Raw genomic sequence first — 17,682 nt, 5'->3', positions numbered from 1 at the left:
ACGAGGATTTTGAGAAATACCAAGGGCTCAGAGAGGAGCCGGAAAGGATGTGGAAGATGAAAGTAACAGTGGTCCCCGTGGTAATCGGGACACTCGGGGCGGTGACCCCCAAACTGGGAGAGTGGCTCCAGCAGATTCCTGGAACACCATCCATGATCTCTGTCCAGAAGAGCACAATACTGGGAACAGCTAAGATACTGCGCAGGACCCTCAAGCTCCCTGGCCTCTGGTAGAGGACCCAAGCTTGCAGGGCAAAAATAGACTGCCTGTAGGGGCGAGCTGGGATTTTTATTTATTTATTTTTTTTTATGAATCGGAAATCTTATTCCCATTGTTTTCATTGTAACTGAATTTTTATTTTGTTTACATATCTGTCCAGTATATCTTTAATTTGCTTTACTTATAAACTTGTGCTGTCTTCTCCCTTTTTTATACATACTGTACATAGAGTTTTTACTTTTCCTCTTGTTTAATTATGGTTCCTGTGTGCACTCCATTTATTAGACCAGCTTTGCTGCTGTCCAATGTGATTTTCTCCCATGTGGGACTAATAACAGCTATTCTATTTCATTCTATTCTATTATACATACATTCTGTATACTACACACAATACTGTACAGTACTTGATACATTTTTATCAGTCCTCCATCAATTAATTGTAATCATTATTGTTCTCTAAGAAAAAGAAAGGCTCTTACCAGGAGTATCAATTGAGAATCTCTTGACTCTGAATTTAAGAATATGTATTGGTGTAATGCTTAACCCTCTGGGGTCCACGGACGCACCGGTGCGTCCAAACGACATAGCCGATTTGAGATGATGTAGCACCGGGACGCTGCTGCGCTGAGTCTCCATTTCAACATGAATCAAAAGTGCAGACTTCAAACTACGTGCCAGTTTTTAAATTGTGTTGATAGGCCAAGTAAACCAGAGTTATGCCAATATTTCTACTGAAAAATGCCTGAGACCTTTCCTGCAATTTAATTTGAATACTTGTATAAATAGTTGTATAATTATTTACTATATTTATACAAAAGTTTTGAAAATTTACAACTTATATTTACATTTTAAGTTGTAAAAATAATTCATTAAGCATGTTTGTGATTTTTACAGTAAAAAATCTAACTTTTTTGTACTCGGATTTTATGTTTTTATGTGATTTTAAGCCCACTGTGTTAATACAGTATGTCAAAATGAAAACATAACTGTACAGTCACACACATGAGGTGGTGCTGAAAAAAATGATACCAAACCAGGCAAGGTAAACAGTTTCTAAGGTCAACTATAAAGCTAAAAACAAAAGTAGTCAAAAACGGCCAACTATACCCCGGACCCCAGAGGGTTAAACCTGCTACCAATCTTGAAGTGTGTGTGTTACTTTTTCTGAACAATGTGACATATGGGGACAAGTGTGTGAAAAGTGTGTTAAGTTCCCAAACTGGCCACTAGGTCGTAAAATCAAAGATGAGCAAAACGATAAACACACTCACACACAAAATTTCCGACAATTGTGACATTTTAGGACATTTGAGATTTTTGGTTTAGGGGCATGTTTGGAGCCTCTAGAACACGCTAGTATGCTCAGAAAAATGAGGACGCGAAAAATGTCCTCATTTTTCCAAGTGTCCTGATATTGAAGGTGTGTTATCATAAAAATGTCCTGACATGTCACGAAAACAAGTACACACACACACACACACACACACACACACACACACACACACACACAGGACTGATAGGCAGAGAGCAATTTCATGCTCACAAGCCGTCTGTTAATGCAAACTAGTAGTTCCAGTTGCAACTTCCACAGTACTGTAAACTATATGGTAACCTACAAACATCAGGAATGCACATACTGTCTTTCTGTACCATTTTCACTTTGCTACCATTTATCTGGGATTATTAATTTCTTTCAAGGAGCGTTCAAATTTGATCCCATGGAAGGCCCAATGAATATATCTACATGGATAAAGCAGGATTCAATCTTGTAAAAATGAGGCAGAGAAGCAGGAACATAATAGGTCATCGTGCTATTGTGGAGGTCCCTGGCCAGCATGGTGGCAATGTCAACCTCTGTGCAGTCATTAGTAACTGGGGGGTTCACCGTCATGCAAACCTGGGACCATACAATACTTAACATGTCCTCACATTTCTGGGTGTTCTACAGGATAGTGCTTCACACTATGTGTGTGCTACATGAACATTTTCCTGCCACCGTAAAAGCCCTAGAGTAGTTCTTCTCTGGTGGCAGTGGAAGGTGACCGCCAGCTCTACACCATGGAGAATTCATTGGAGGCAACAGAGCATGCATGACAATATGACTGTGGAGAACTGTCAAGGCTGGATTCGGCACAAGGGCCCCCCCCCCCCCCATTGTCTAGAAAGAGACCACAGTGCCTGTGATGTGGATGAGGTCCTTTGGTCGGACTACACACACAGACACAATGGTGACGACTGAATCTGTGTTCTACAGTGCTGTGCTTTTAATTTTTTGTATATTTTTTACTTGCCGTGTGTGTGATCTGCCCACACATGCAACTGATTTTTGCAGTGATAGTTTGAGTTTGTCAAGAAAGTACGGGATTATGTGAAATTAGCTTGAGCTTTTGGATTTGTTTTTAACCCTTTTATGCATGAATTACGAGAACCTCAGTCGAGATTTTTTTTCTGAATATTTTTATTTCTATTTAGGCAAGAAAAAAAATTGAATTAAAATTTTGTTTATGAACCTATTATGTAGTTACAAATACGTCAACTCAGCTGGACACCATGCATTTGACTTTTCAACCAGCGAACTATGTATTTAACACACAAATAACAGAAAATGATACTCATTATCAGATCAATTGTTACTACTGCTAATATTGACTAATCCTGATTATGTTAATTACATTCAAATAACAAAAGAAAAAAAATCCCATGACTGGCCAATCAGTAGCAGTGTATATGATGATGAACAAGCATCCACTGTGTCGACTGACATGCAACTATACCAACAAAACACAGGCATAAGCAAGAGAACAGCTTTGAACAGCCATCCACTGAAGTGACCATCATGCATTAAAGGGTTAAAGTTTAGGGAAAATGGGTGGTGGACTCAGGAAATGTGTTTTAGAAATTGAGAAATACCGTAATTCATAAACAAAGACAGTAACTTTTACTAAAACTCCAAAATATCAAATTTAGTCTCTATTTTTTCTTGTTGTGAGTTAATCTGTGATTTGTGAGGTGGTGCAGGAGCCTGAAGCGCCTCTTGCAGAGTTCACACTCAAAGGGCCTCTCACCGGTGTGGATGCTCATGTGCTTTTTGAGGTTGCCTTTGTAGTTGAACTGCTTCCCACATTCTTTACACACATGGGGTTCCTTCCCCGAGTGGATCAGCTGGTGATTCTTCAAACTCATAACTTGGGAAAAACACTTTCCACACTGAGAACAGCGGTGTGGTTTTTCTGCTGTCTGGCAGCACTTGTGATTGGCTAACTCCTTTTGCCCTGTGAATTCCTGCTTACACTTGGCACAACGTGGTGGTTTCTCTTCATGAGAAGATTGATGTGCTTTAAATGTTGATGGATGACAGTAACCTTTTCCACACTTGTCACACTTGTATGGTTTCTCCCCCGTGTGGAGAAATTCGTGGAATTTTAGGGACTGGCGATGTAGGAACCTTTTGTTACAGTGTGAACAGCAAAACCTCTTCTCCCCAGTGTGTATCAGCTCGTGTGTCCTCAAGTTGCTCCTAGTACTGAAGGCCTTCGGGCAGACCCTGCACTTGAATGGTTGCTCTCCAGTGTGTGTGTGGATGTGCAAAACCAGTGACTGCCGCAGTCTAAACTTCTTTGCACAAAGCTGACACTGGTATGGTTTCTCCCCCGTGTGGATTCGCTCGTGCCTCTTCAGTTCTGTAAGCTGTTTGTAACTTTTCACACAGTGGCTGCAGTTGTGTGGTCTCTCCTCAGAATGACTGCGCATGTGTGTTTTGTGGTCCCCATGCCTGGCAGAGGTCTTGCCACACTGGTCACATTTATAAGGTTTTTCCCCTGTATGGATTGGCATGTGCGCCTTCAGAGTCCCTTCCCTTCCAAACTGCTTCCCGCACACCTCGCAGTGGTAAATTTTTTCCCTAGTATGAATGAGGACATGGTGCCGCAAGTGGTGTAACAAACGGAAGCTCTTACCACACTGCGTGCAGGTGTGAGGCCTCTCTTCTGTTCTTGTTCTGATGCAGTTATACCGCTGGTGTTGCAGGAGATTGCTCTTCCTTGAAAAGGACTTCCCACAGTGCTCACAGTGATGGTGCCGAGGTTTGAGTGCAGCATACTTTTGGATCCTCTCTGTTTGGTCTTCATTGGTTGAGAGCACATAAGAAAGAGTGTGCCAAGAAATAGTTACAATTCATTATTCAGCTACTAAGTTGAAATTAAAAGAAGGGAAATATGGACATTAAAGAGGGAAATCAAACCAAAAAAATAATTCATGTATGAATTTCTTCTCAGCATATTAATGAAAAAAGTGTGATCATCGATTAAAAGTAAAAAAAAAAAAAAATCCAAATACCAGTGATAGCAAGTACATAAAAAGTTTTGCTTTTTTACAGTTTTTAAAATTTTTTTTTCATATTAAGCACATAACATAAACAAAACAACAACACTTTTTCTTTTTTTTTTAAGATTAATGAATCAGAACAGAAAAGAGCAGAACAGGTATCAAAAGGGTAGCCCTGAAAGAGTCCAATACCCACAGGAAACGACTCCGACTTATTACCGGCTATAAGTACCAAGCTCTCACTGCGGTTGTACATACTGAATGGCCCATTGTTGTGGGCCAGACACCCCATACTCCTGCAGGACCTCCCACAGGATACCCCAAGGGACACGGTCCAATGCCTTCTCCAAGTCCGCAAAGAACATGTTGGGCAAACTCCCACAGTCTAATATGCTTGAGAAGATAAAGAGCTGGTCCGGCGTTCGCCGACCAGGATGAAAACCACATTGTTCCTCCTGGACCCGAGGTTGGACTAGTGGGCGGACCCTCCTTTCCAGCACCCTGGCATAGACCTTACTGGGAAGGCTGAGCAGTGTGATCCCCCTGAAGTTGGAGCACACCCTCCGATCTCCCTTCTTAAAGATGAGGACCACCACCCTGGTCTGCCAAAAATAATAATAATAATATGCCTAAGACTTATATAGTGCTTTTCAAGGTACTCAAAGATGCTTTACAATTCCATGCACATTCATTCATACCACAATCATACTTGGTGGTGGTAAGCTACTAATGTAGCCACAGCTGCCCTGGGGCAGTCTGACAGAAGCATGTCTGCCAATTTGCGCCTTTTCCCTCCAACCACCACCAAACACCAACGACACAACTGCATTTACACTTGTGGATTAAGTGTCTTGCCCAGGGAAACAATGACAGCATGTGCTCAGAGGGGACTTGAACCAGCGCCCCTCCAGTTGCAAGTTGAGCGCCTACCCACTGTGCCACTGCCACCCACAGTGGCACTGCCCCAGATCTCCACGCGATATTACAGAGGCGTGTCAACCAAGACAGCCCTACAACATCTAGAGCCTTCAGGAACTCAGGGCGAATCTCATCCACCCCACCTCTCCTTGTTTAACCACCTCAGTGACCTCACCCCCGGTGATGGGCAAGTCATCTCCCTCGTCCCCGGACTCTGCTTCCACTACAGAAGGCATGTCAGTGGGATTCAGGAGGTCCTCAAAGTATTCTTTCTACTGTCTGACTATAGCCTAAGTTGAAGTCAGCAGAATCCCACCCGCATTTTAAACCGTGTGAGTAGAGCATTGCTTTCTCCTCCTGAGTCGCCTGACGATTTGCCAGAATCCTGTCAATGCTGCCCGAAAGTCTTTTTCCATAGCCTCACTGAACACCTCCCACACCCAAGTTTTTGCTTTGGCCACTGCCTGGGCTGCATTCCACTTGGCCTGCTGATACCCCTCACAATATATTTAGGTGCGCCAGGTGTGTCCAGCATCCTCCCCCACCACGTGATCCAATTCACCACCAGGTAGTGATCAGTTGACCGCTCAGCTCCTCTCTTCACCCAAGTATCCAGAACATATGGACACAGATCTGGTGATACGATTACAAATTTTCAAGATTTCCAAGATGGCGGCGCGCACAGACGGCTCACGGCTCTTCCTTTCGGTGCTCTTTTTTGTACTTTTTGTATTCTTATTTGTTAGTATTGGTGGATCTGTCTCCGCAAACAACTGCTACAAACGTCAGGATCTTGTGAATATTGACTACCAGCACAAGATATCAGCATAGAGTGATTTTCACTACACTCATAACATCCCAGACGGCATAGCAAGACCGCCAGGTGCTCCGTGGATTGTTATTGGGTCTGGAAGGCGCCGCTGACGGCGGAGGGAGAGGAAGCAGAAGCGGGACTGCAGGTCCGGCCTTATGCTAAAGCTAAAACGCCAACCACACAGGCCTCCTCTGCCGAGCCTGTATCTCTCCAACACCAGATCCATGGTAAATAAAACGGACAACCTAGAGTAACAGCTGGCTGTAAATCGCTATGTTCGAGATCACCGAGACCTGGCTTGACCCGCAGATTCCCGATGCTAGCATACAGCTAGCAGGCTGCACTTTGCTACGCAGGGATCGGACAAAGAATTACGATACAAGAAGGGGAGGGGGTCTCTGTATTTACATGCATGAGGATTGGTGTAACAACGGAACAAACATTGTTCCCCAGACCTCAAGTACGTGTCTGTAAGATGTCGGCCTTTTTTTTTTCCTAGAGAGCTAACAGTAGTGATCATCACAGCTGTGTATATAGCTCCTGATGCTAATGTTAGCATGGCACTCTCTCTCCTGCTGAACATCATTAATGAACAGCAGCGGGCCCACCCGGACGATGTTCTTATCACGGGACACTTTAACAAGGCCAACTTAGGCCCCGTTTACACAATGCCGTTTCCACTGGAAACAGTGTCATTTTGATGCGTTTCAGCCTTCCGTTTTCACGATAGAGTTTCATAAACGATCTGCGTTTACACGATGACACGTGAAACGATGAAAACGATGTAGTTCCCATGCCAGGCCACAAGTTGGCATTGGTTTTGTCTTTGCAAAGCGCTAGCTTTTTTTTTTTTTTTTTTTGCAAATTTTGGCCACAGACATTTTGTGACAGTGGAGAGAGACAGGAAATGGGGGAAAGATACAGGGGAAGACATGTGGGCAAATTGGCGATGGGCCGGGAAGCGAACCCACGCTGCCCACACCGCAACACGGCATGTGCGTGTGATCGCCAGCTTATTAGGGGTGGGCAGCTTGAATAGCGTAGTGGTTAACTTTACGGTCTTTGGAGCAGGAGGTCGAGGGTTCGGGTTCCAGTAAGGGTCCCCAGGCTAGACCAAGCCTACCTCAGAATATGAGCAAGAGATACATGATTCAAGCCATACCGGCTCGGACGTCGCCCGGATTAACAAGGTCCGCGTCAGATGTTGAAGAACCAGGGCATTCTGACAATAAGTGGGCTACTGGAACTAGAAGGTTAAGGCATAAGTGGACACGAGATGAGAACCGGGAACTGTTGGAATGCTACTATACATGTAATCCCACCGAGAGGGGTTACATGAAGAGGATGTGGGACCTGTGGATTCTTCAAAACCCAACATCCACACTGACAATGAAACAACTTGTGACTCAGTGTTCCAACATACGAAGGAAGCAGCTGCTATCGCAGCCAGAGATTGATGAGGTACAACACAAATGCTACGGCAAGGGGGAGCCAGGACTACAGGTCAGGGGGGAGATTTCATCATCCCCAAGCCCCAATAATAATAACAACAAGTACACTGAATACCAGAGCAGCTGACCTGAAAGAGAAGATCATGGCTAAGGCAAACTGGACCCCTCGACGCCGACTGCCAAGAATATGTGAAGTACTCTTTGAAGACTTACTAGAAGATGCGAATGCAGCACTACAATTCCTACCAGTACCATCACTGAAACCAATCAGTTAATGCATAACACGGCAGCAGTGATCCTTGAGATGCTTGGCTATAAGATGAACAGCAATAAGGAGCAGTACCCTCCATGGAAGCAACGATTGGAGGCTAAGATCATGGCAGCATAGAGGGAAGTTAGCCAGCTCTCAGTTGCAGAAACGTGGGATGAAGAAGAAAGCAGTGCCTAAGAAGTACAACGACCTGTCCATACCTGAGGCCTTAGAAACTGCCAAGCAGAGGCTCACAGCCTTGGCTAGGTGCCTGAAGAGGTATACCAGGGAGATAGAAGCCAGGAAAATAAACCGGATGTTCTCCACCGAACCATCCAAGGTATACTCTCAGTGGCAGGGGAACAATATGTGAACAGCACCCCCACCAAGGCTGGAGACGGAGCAATACTGGAAGAGCATATGGGAGAAGGATGCGTCACACAATACCAATGCTCAGTGGCTAGTGGATCTAAGAGCAGACCACAGCAACCTCCAGGAACAGGCCCCAGTAACCAACACAGTGGCAGACATCCAAGAAAGAGTCTCACACATTCACACCTACTGGCTAAAGAAGCTAACTGCACTCCACGAGCGCCTGGCAGCACAAATGAACCAGCTGCTAGAGGCTAAGATACACCCAGAATGGCTGACTGAGGGCCGGACGGTCCTGATCCCCAAGGACCCCAAGGACCCCCAGAAGGATCCAACTACCGACCCATAACCTGCCTCAGTACAACATGGAAACTCCTGTCAGGCATCATAGCAGCTAAGATGAGTAGGTATGTGGCACAATACATGAGCGAGACCCAGAAAGGGATAGGCAGAGAGATCAGGGGAGCAGAACACCAGCTACTAGTAGATAAAGCAGTCACTCGAGACCGTAAGACCCGGCTGACCAACATGTGCACCGCCTGGATTGACTACAAGAAAGCCTATGACTCGATGCCACACACATGGATCCTGGAATGCCTAGAACTGTATAAGATCAACAGGACCCTAAGAGCCTTCATCAAGAACTCAATGGGTATGTGGAGAACAACACTAGAGGCCAACTTCAAACCCATTGCACAAGTCAACATCAAGTGTGAGATTTACCAAGGAGATGCTCTGACCCACTGCTGTTCTGCATAGGCCTGAATCCCCTCAGCCAGATCATCAACAAGACTGGCTACGGATACCGACTACGGAATGGAGCAAACATCAGCCACCTCCTGTACATGGATGACATCAAGCTGAATGCTAACAGTGAAACAGATATCGATTCGCTGATCCATACCACCAGGATCTACAGCAATGATATCGGCATGTCATTCGGACTGGAGAAGTGTAGTCGGATGGTAACTAAGAGAGGAAAAGTAGTCAGAACTGAGGGGATTACACTACCAGAAGGCAACATTGCAGACATTGAGGACAGCTACAAGTACCTTAGAATCCCACAGGCAAATGGGAACCATGAAGAGGCCACTAGGAAAGCTGCAACCTCCAAGTACCTGCAGAGAGAAAGGCAAGTCCTGAAGAGTCAGCTGAATGGGAAGAACAAGATCCAGGCTATCAACACCTATGCCCTACCAGTTGTCAGATACCCTGCTGGGATGATAAGCTGGCCAAAGGAGGAAATGGAAGCCACTGATGTTAAGACAAGAAAGCTCCTTACCATGCATGGAGGGTTTCACCCCAAATCCAGCACCCTGAGACTGTACGCTAAGCGGAAGGAAGGTGGCCGAGGACGAGTGTCAGAACCACTGTGCTAGATGAAACAATGAAGATCAATGAAAACATCATGAAGATGGCCACAAAGGATCATGTGCTTAGTGAGTACCTCAGGCAGCAGAAACCTGAGAAAGAAGAGGACGAAGAACAGGAACCATCATGGAAGGACAGGCCTCTGCACGACATGCACCACTGGGACATAGAAGAAGTGGCTGACATAGAGAAATCCTACCAATGGCTGGACAAGGCTGGACTGACAGACAGCACAGAGCCACTAATCATGGCAGCACAAGAGCAAGCTCTGAGTACAAGCTCAATAGAGGGTGGGGTGTACCACACCAGGCAGGACCCCAGGTGCAGGCTGTGAAGAGATGCCTCTGAGACAATCCAGCACATAACAGCAGGGTGCAAGATGCTAGCAGGCAGGGCATACATGGAACTCCATAACCAAGTGGCCAGCATAGTATATAGGAACATCTGTGCCGAGTATAACCTGGAAGTCCCGAGGTCAAAATGGGACACGCCCCCAAGGGTGGTTGAGAACAACAGAGCTAAGATCCTGTGGGACTTCCAGATACAGACAAACTTGTGGTGGCTAACCAACCATCGTAGTGGTGGACAAACAAAGGAAGAAAGTCGTGGTGATAGACGTTGCAATACCAAGTGACGGGAACATCAAGAAGAAGGAACACGAGAAGCTCGACAAATACCAAGGGCTCAGAGAGGAGCTGGAAAGGATGTGGAAGATGAAGGTAACAGTGGTCCCCGTGGTAATCGGAACACTCGGGGCAGTGACCCCCAAACTGGGAGAGTGGCTCCAGCAGATTCTTGGAACGACATCCGAGATCTCTGTCCAGAAGAGCACAATACTGGGAACAGCTAAGATACTGCGCAGGACCCTCAAGCTCCCAGACCTCTGGTAGAGGACCCGAGCTTGGAGGGCAAAAATAGACCGCCCGTAGGGGCGAGCTGGGATATTAGGGATGGGACTCAATTAAAAAAATTTATCTAATTAATTAGGAGCTTTGTAATTAATTAATCGAAATTAATCGCATTTTAATCACATTTAAATATTTAACATGATATATTTTAATTTAAGTTTGGTTGATGAATGAATCAATAAGCTTAAATTTCAAAATTTTGTTTATTTTCCCACCAGTCTACTACACAGACCAACGAAGGGTGGAAGTGCTCCTGTGATAAACAAACTCCTGAAAATGAAGTTAAGCATCATAACTGGATAGTTTTATTCAACATTAATGTCTCACTTAATATAGCTGGAAATTAATCATTCTCTCAGCTGTATTCCTTGATGTTGAAATGTGTTATGCTTGTTTTAACAGCTTATTTTGAATTAAAGACTTAAAATTAAACCACAAAAAGGAGCAAAAGTTCATTCTCCATTTAACCAGCTGCTTTTACACAGCTGTGCTTCGCACTCACGGTTGCTGGCAACATGAGCTACGCAGACGTGAGGGCAGGCGACGCTGATAGGAAGGCTAGCCGCTCACTTCCGGCCTTTGCGGTCTTCGTGGGCTGTGAAGGACGGGCCGGGTCCTTCTGAATTTTGACATCGTGCATTGATATAATCTGTATGCCTGGAACTCGTGCACTGAGAAACGTTCCACGGTGCAAAGTGTGATTAAAATGCGTTTAAAATTTTAATTCGTTATTTTCCCCGTAATTCATCTAAATTAACACGTTAAAGTCCCACCCCTAATATATATATATATATATATATATATATATATATATATATATATATATATATATATATATATATATATTAGGGGTGGGACTTTAACGCGTTAATTTCGATTAATTAATTACGGGGAAATTAACGCGTTAAAAATTTTAACGCATTTTAATCGCACTTTGCACCGTGGAACGTTTCTCAGTGCACGAGTTCCCGGCATACAGATTATATCAACGCACAATGTCCAAATTAGGGGCTGCATCCTGCGAAGGACCCGGCCCACGTCTTTCGCAGCCCACGAACACCACAAAGGCCGGAAGTGAGCGGCTAGCCTTCCTATCAGCGTCACCTGCCGTCACCTCTGTGTAGCTCATGTCGCCTAGCAACCGTGAGTGCGAAGCACAGCTGTGTAAAAACAGCTGGTTAAACGGAGAACCAACTTTTTCTCCTTTTTGTGGTTTAATTTTAAGTCTTTAATTCAAACTAAGCTGTTAAAACAAGCATAACACATTTCAACATCAAGGAATACAGCTGAGAGAATGATTAATTTTCAACTATAACAAGTGAGACATTAATGTTGAATAAAACTATCCAGTTATGATGCTTAACTTTAATTTCAGGAGTTTGCTTATCACAGGAGCACTTCCACCCTTCGTTGGTCTGTGTAGCAGACTGGTGGGAAAATAAACAACATTTTGAAGTTTAAGCTTATGTATATTGATTTATTCATCAACCAAACTTAAATTAATATTTATCATGTTAAATATTGAAATGCGATTAAAATGCGATTAATTTCGATTAATTAATTACAAAGCTTGTAATTAATTCGATTAATTTTTTTAATCGAGTCCCACCCCTAATATATATATATATATATATATATATATATATATATATATATATATATATATATAGAGAGAGAGAGAGAGAGAGAGAGAGAGAGAGAGAGAGAGACACACCTGATACGGTTTGGTTTTCTAGTCAATCATCAAAAAGCATTGATACAATCAGCTTCAGTTTTTTATTTAGTATTTACCTCCAGACGTGCTCTCAGGGGTTCCCACATCTTCAGCGTCTTGTTGATTCGTCTCCTTTCTGTCTAATGTAGTGTCTTCTTCCTGACTTTGTTGTGAGGTTACATCCACTTCCTCCTGACATACCCCTGAACTGACGGTTGTTTTGAGTGACTCTGATAGTTTGGGGCACTGTATGAGCCATGCCTTCCCTTCGGTGCCACACCCGTTCTCATCAAACACCAACAGCGTGCTATCAGTTCCAGCATCCTCTTCAGTTTTGGTTTCCACCAGGATGAAATTTTTATCATCTTCTTCTTTAAACAAATTACTCTCTGCTGTGATTCCACTGTCCTGCCACACTGGCTGCTGCTCCAGCTTCAGGTAGTCATATTCTCTCTCCAACTGCTCATCCTCCTTTTTCAGCTTGAGCTCCAAGGTGTTATGATTCCAATGGTCACTGTCACCATTTAGTCCTGGAGTTTTCATGCATTCCACCAATGAGACAGACAGATCCATTTGAGTGAGGCCGTCAGATAAGTCTGAAAGGGTGACATGTAGAAGTAGTTACAGAAAACTGATGGATTATATGGTGACCTCTTCCTGTTTCAGGGTTTTTACTCTACTTTGAAAGGTGGCTATAGGGTTTTGCTCAGAATCTCTTACTCTTTGACTTGTACATCCATGTCAACTAAGATATTTTCAATTTTCTCACCAGGGAGGCCTTTTCAATATCTAGCTTAATATGCTGCACAGGCTCATATTTTGTTTTGGAGGGGCTAGTAGAACTGCTTTGCATGCTTCAATGTTTAAAAAAAAAAAAAAAAAAAAAAAAAAAAGATAGCACAGTTTTTATAGTGTACATTGCTGCTGCGTTTTCACTTTTGTTTCCCAGAAAGCTGGCAGTTCAAAAACAAAGGACTGTTAGTTATACATGTAACCAGCATACACATCTAAAGAATTATCAGTTTCAAGTGACTTCAATCTCTCTCTCTGAATGGTCATTTTACATGTAAAGATAGCCAAAAATCACAAAACAGCAGAGATCTTAATTGGTGTGAATGAGGATTTTAGGCTGGTGTACAGTAGCCTCACTTTTTCATGCCTGTACGGTCAACTGACAGAGAGAGGTTAGGTGCTTGGTTCCTCAGATAACAGGAGTGCATGATATGGACCATAGCTGGCACTGAAAATGTGGAGCTTGTTGTGACAAAGGTGTCAGTCCTGTAATATACTAGTGAAAACCACTAAGAGTCTCCTGCGTAGCGTTCGAACCATGAGCAGAATTAAAGCCAGACCGAGTCAAACTAGCTGCCTGATCTAGCATCTGTATGAAACAGAGGTTTGTGTGCTGCTTGTTCAATTGCTGGGTTTGATTCAATACATTCAGAATGCTTGATTCTCCTCTCAAATGTTTTAAGTTTCCATTTGTTCTGGCAAAAACAACCATTTCCCCGGTGAACTGTGAGATTGTCAGTTGTACTGTAACATTAATTGTGGTGCATGTCAATATTTTTTTTCTGAACCACGTTAACACAACCTTCGTTCACTATTAGGAATGCAACGATTAGTCGACATTGTCAGCAATAATTGACAAAAATAGTTGATGACGAATTTAATTGTCAATAAGTCATTTCTATTACTGATATTAAGATGTCTTCCTGTCCGTCTATCTCTGGCGAGTTTCGCACATGTGCAATAGCATTCAGCGGCATGTTTAGTCATAGACATATATACATAGAAGGCCGCATTGAGGGCTGACTTGTACGTCAACTTCGCCGCCATTTTGGATGTGGCAAAAGGGGCCAGCGTAACATATGAGAGAGGCTGCACTCTGGTGCTGTGTGGAGTCTTTCGAAGTTTTACAGTCAAAACGGGATCACATGGGATTACCTTTCACAGGTACGACTGGTGAATTGTTTTTGATCGTATTTGGCCATTCTAAGATTTTGAAAACATAATTTTTTTTTTGTGCCTAAAAGTTTCCCAGTGTATATTAGTGAATATTTGAATGTGTGACTGAACTTAAATAACTTTGTAGAAAGCCGATTTATGAAGTTCAGTCCATTCACTCCTATTAGTCTACAGTGCAGATCTGCCACATTCAATATGGTGGATGCACTAACGTGTCACAGGAACAGGCCACCCTGCGCAATGTGGCATCTATGTATATATGTCTGTGTGTTTAGTCATTGCGGCTACTGGTGAAAGAACACTGCATGCTAGAAGATCCAAGCTCTGAGACAGTTTCACACTCAATCCGGTTTTTTTTGGTTTTTTTTTAAATGGAGTCAGACATCTTCCTGTCCATCTATGCGTCTCTGCGAGTTTCACACATGCACAATAGCATTCAGCGGTATGTTTAATCATGGCGACTACTGGTGAAAATGTGCCATCTCTGTTTTACAAGGAAGAAAAAGTACTATATATATATTTTTTTTACGGATGGAAAAAATGGACTGTTAAATTTCCATCAGCAGCAAACCTGATGAAAATTTTTGAATGAAGTATCCATCTTCCCAGTGTTTCCTACCACATTTTAAATAACCTTACGCTAAATGTAAAAGCTGATAGCTAAAAAAGCGCCATTGCATAATTATGTCATTCATTATACAATTAGTCAACTAATCAGTCAATAGTTGATGACTAATCAACTATCAAAATAGTCATTAGTTGCAGCGCTGCTCACCACCTATCCCAAATTTACTTCCCTGCAACTTTGTCCACTTGTTACAACTGAGAATCAAGTGTTTTAAATCAAGTATTTCCTTCCCACTGTTGCCAAGTGCTTGCTCATAGGGGGTCGTTTTGACTGTTGGGTTTTCTCTGTAATCATTGTAGGTACTTACCTTACAATATAAAGCACCTTGAGGCAACTGTTTGTTGTGATTTGGCCCTACATAAATAACATTGAACTGAAAGTATTTGCAGTTGAACAAACTGGAGGACATTAAGCAGACAATCCAGTAGGCCATCTCCAGATTTTTCAAGAAAAACATTTTGATCGCACCTCACAAAGAGAACGATTAAGGTGCATGTCCTCATAACCAGAGGTAAAAAGTCACAGTGGTAGAGATTTAAAATGGAGAAGGTCAAAATTTGACTTAACATTTTGTGTAAAAAATGTTTTTCATGGCTGCTGGAAGTGGAAGCACAGAGACAACCAACCAGTTAAAAGAAACCATTTCCAGTCTGTTGGATGTAAGCTGCAGAAAGTGAAGATGTGATATTGCATTTCTGACTGCTGCTCACCTTTGGGCTTTGGTCTCAGGACTCCCGGAGTCTTCATACAGTCCACCAGGCAGACTGAAAGCTGCCTGAAGCCCAGCAGAGACAAACTGCTGGCTGAGTCCATGATCGCCCGTCAGGAGACCTGAAAGACACTCAGGTTCAGCATGTTCTGAGTTTTTCTTGCATATAAATATTTTGGAACAGGCCAAAGATGCTTTGGTGTGTGCGAAAAGAACATTACTAGCACTGTGATAAAAATACCCCCCCCCCCCCCCCGCCCCCCCCCAAAAAAAAAAAAAAAAAATTTTTTTGAGTCAATAAACAGCCTGATGGAAAAATTAGGCCATCTGTAGGATTTACAGAGGTGGGTCTGTAAAAGAAAATATCCACTGAGAACCAGTTCACTGGGAGAAAATGCCTTGTTGATGTCAGAGGAGGAGAGCCAGACTGCTTTGAGTTGATAGGAGGAAAATCACCACTGGTTAAAATAAAGGTTTGCAGAAGAGCATCTCCGAATGCACAATAGGTCAAACACTGAAGCAGGGTTAAAGCAACAGAAGACCACACTAGGTGCTACTCCTGTCAACTAAGAACATGAAACTGAGGTTACAATTCACATGGGCTCATCAACATTTGAAAAAAGATTAGAAAAATGTTGTCTGCTATGATGAGGCTCGATTTCTGCTGCGACATTCAGATGGATTTGGTGTGAAAAGTATAAAAATATGGATCCATCCTGCTTTGCATCAATACTTCAGGCTGCTGGAGGTAGTGTAATGGTGTGGGGGATGTTTTCTTGGCACACTTTGGGACCATTCCTACCAACTGAGCATCATTTAAACCAGGGGTGTCAAACTCCAGGGCTCGGGGGCTGGTGTCCTGCAGGTTTTAGATGTTTCTCTGCTTCAACACAGATGAGTCAAATACAGAAGTCATTAGCAGGACTCTGGAGAACTTCACTGCATACTTAGGCAATAATTCAGCCATTTGATTCAGGTGTGTTGGATCAGGGACACATCTAAAACCTGCAGGACAGCGGCCCTCGAGGCCTGGAGTTTGAAACCTCTGATTTAAACACCACAGCCTGAGTATTGTTGCTGATCATATTCATCCGTTTATGACCACAGTGTACACATTTTCTGTTTAATTACCAGTGAAACAAATGTTCAACACCTCAGTCAATAAGAAGTTTAAAGATTAACCAGTTATCAAGAAGAAATAAAGGAGGTATTTCTCTCTCTTACACTATTTACACCTTGCAGTGTGTTTTCTCTGTTTAAACTTGAGACGCAGCTCTGTTTTATGCTTCCGGAGCCTCTTGGTAATATGTAGGTTATAATTACTCCTGCTTGAGCTCCTAAATCAGTGATGACAATGTAACTGTTTTTGCTCATTCCCCTTCAGTTTATCGCTGAATGAGCTCTCGGAGGCTAACTTTAGCTTAGCTCCCGTTTTAGCAGTGTTACAGCACAGACAAAAGTGTCAGCTCTGATAGCCTGCTCTCCTTAGACTGAACACAACAGAAAAAAGCCTCCCTCACACAGCGTGAACTAACCAAAAGAAGTTCAGTCCGCTCTTTGCTCGCTCTCCCCGGCCAAACTCTGGAGCTAAACCGCTCGTACAGCTGAATTTCCTCTCCGTATAAACACGGATAAATCTCCACTTGATGTATTTCCGCTTTCGAGTTGCAAAACTGGCTTCTCCTCTTTTTATAACGTAAACGGGGAAATAAACTATTTAAGAAAAACACATGGAAACAACTTGGGAAAGGAATCCGAAACATGTGTTGGTTTATTTTTGTCCAGTTAGGTGAAGACCGGGATACGCAACCAATGAGCTTCGCGGAAAGGAGGAGAAGGCGGGCTCTTTTGCAGGATTGCCGCCAATCACAAAATTGCAAGAAATTAAACAGATGGGTTGCAGCTTAGGACAAAACTAATGAAAACGCATTTTTGTACCTCCAAAACAACAGTTGCCTCATAATACAGAGAAAACGCAACAATCAGACAATCCCCTATGAGCAAGCACTTGGTGACAGTGGGAAGGAAAAACTCCCA

The 17,682-nt window shown here is 43.2% G+C and overlaps 2 protein-coding genes and 1 long non-coding RNA gene across 3 annotated transcripts in view; all 3 read right to left on the bottom strand.

Moving 5' to 3' along the window:
- LOC115796624 (zinc finger and SCAN domain-containing protein 26-like) overlaps nt 1–804 on the bottom strand; it is a 5,113-nt gene extending 4,309 nt beyond the window's left edge. The window contains exon 1 of the mRNA XM_030752988.1: nt 699–804. Within this exon, the coding sequence (XP_030608848.1) occupies nt 699–804 (106 nt within the window). The remainder of the gene's footprint in view (nt 1–698) is intronic.
- Nucleotides 805–2,793: 1,989 nt separating this feature from the next.
- On the bottom strand, nt 2,794–12,841 carry LOC115796623 (zinc finger protein OZF-like; the record flags this gene model as incomplete). Its single annotated transcript, XM_030752986.1, has 2 exons — nt 2,794–4,340; nt 12,418–12,841. Coding segments are annotated over 2 exons (1,575 nt in total), but the record flags the coding sequence as incomplete, so codon positions are not given.
- Nucleotides 12,842–12,858: 17 nt separating this feature from the next.
- On the bottom strand, nt 12,859–17,429 carry LOC115797120 (uncharacterized). Its single transcript, XR_004021387.1, has 3 exons — nt 17,181–17,429; nt 15,647–15,767; nt 12,859–12,936 (listed from the first exon to the last, which is right to left on the bottom strand). It is a non-coding gene; the product is annotated as an uncharacterized LOC115797120 (long non-coding RNA).
- Nucleotides 17,430–17,682: the final 253 nt, after the last annotated feature.

Source organism: Archocentrus centrarchus, chromosome 18, assembly GCF_007364275.1.
Source record: "Archocentrus centrarchus isolate MPI-CPG fArcCen1 chromosome 18, fArcCen1, whole genome shotgun sequence".
NCBI lineage: Eukaryota > Metazoa > Chordata > Actinopteri > Cichliformes > Cichlidae > Archocentrus > Archocentrus centrarchus.
The sequence above is the reverse complement of the archived record's forward strand: the minus strand, read 5'-3'. Positions and strand labels throughout refer to the sequence as shown.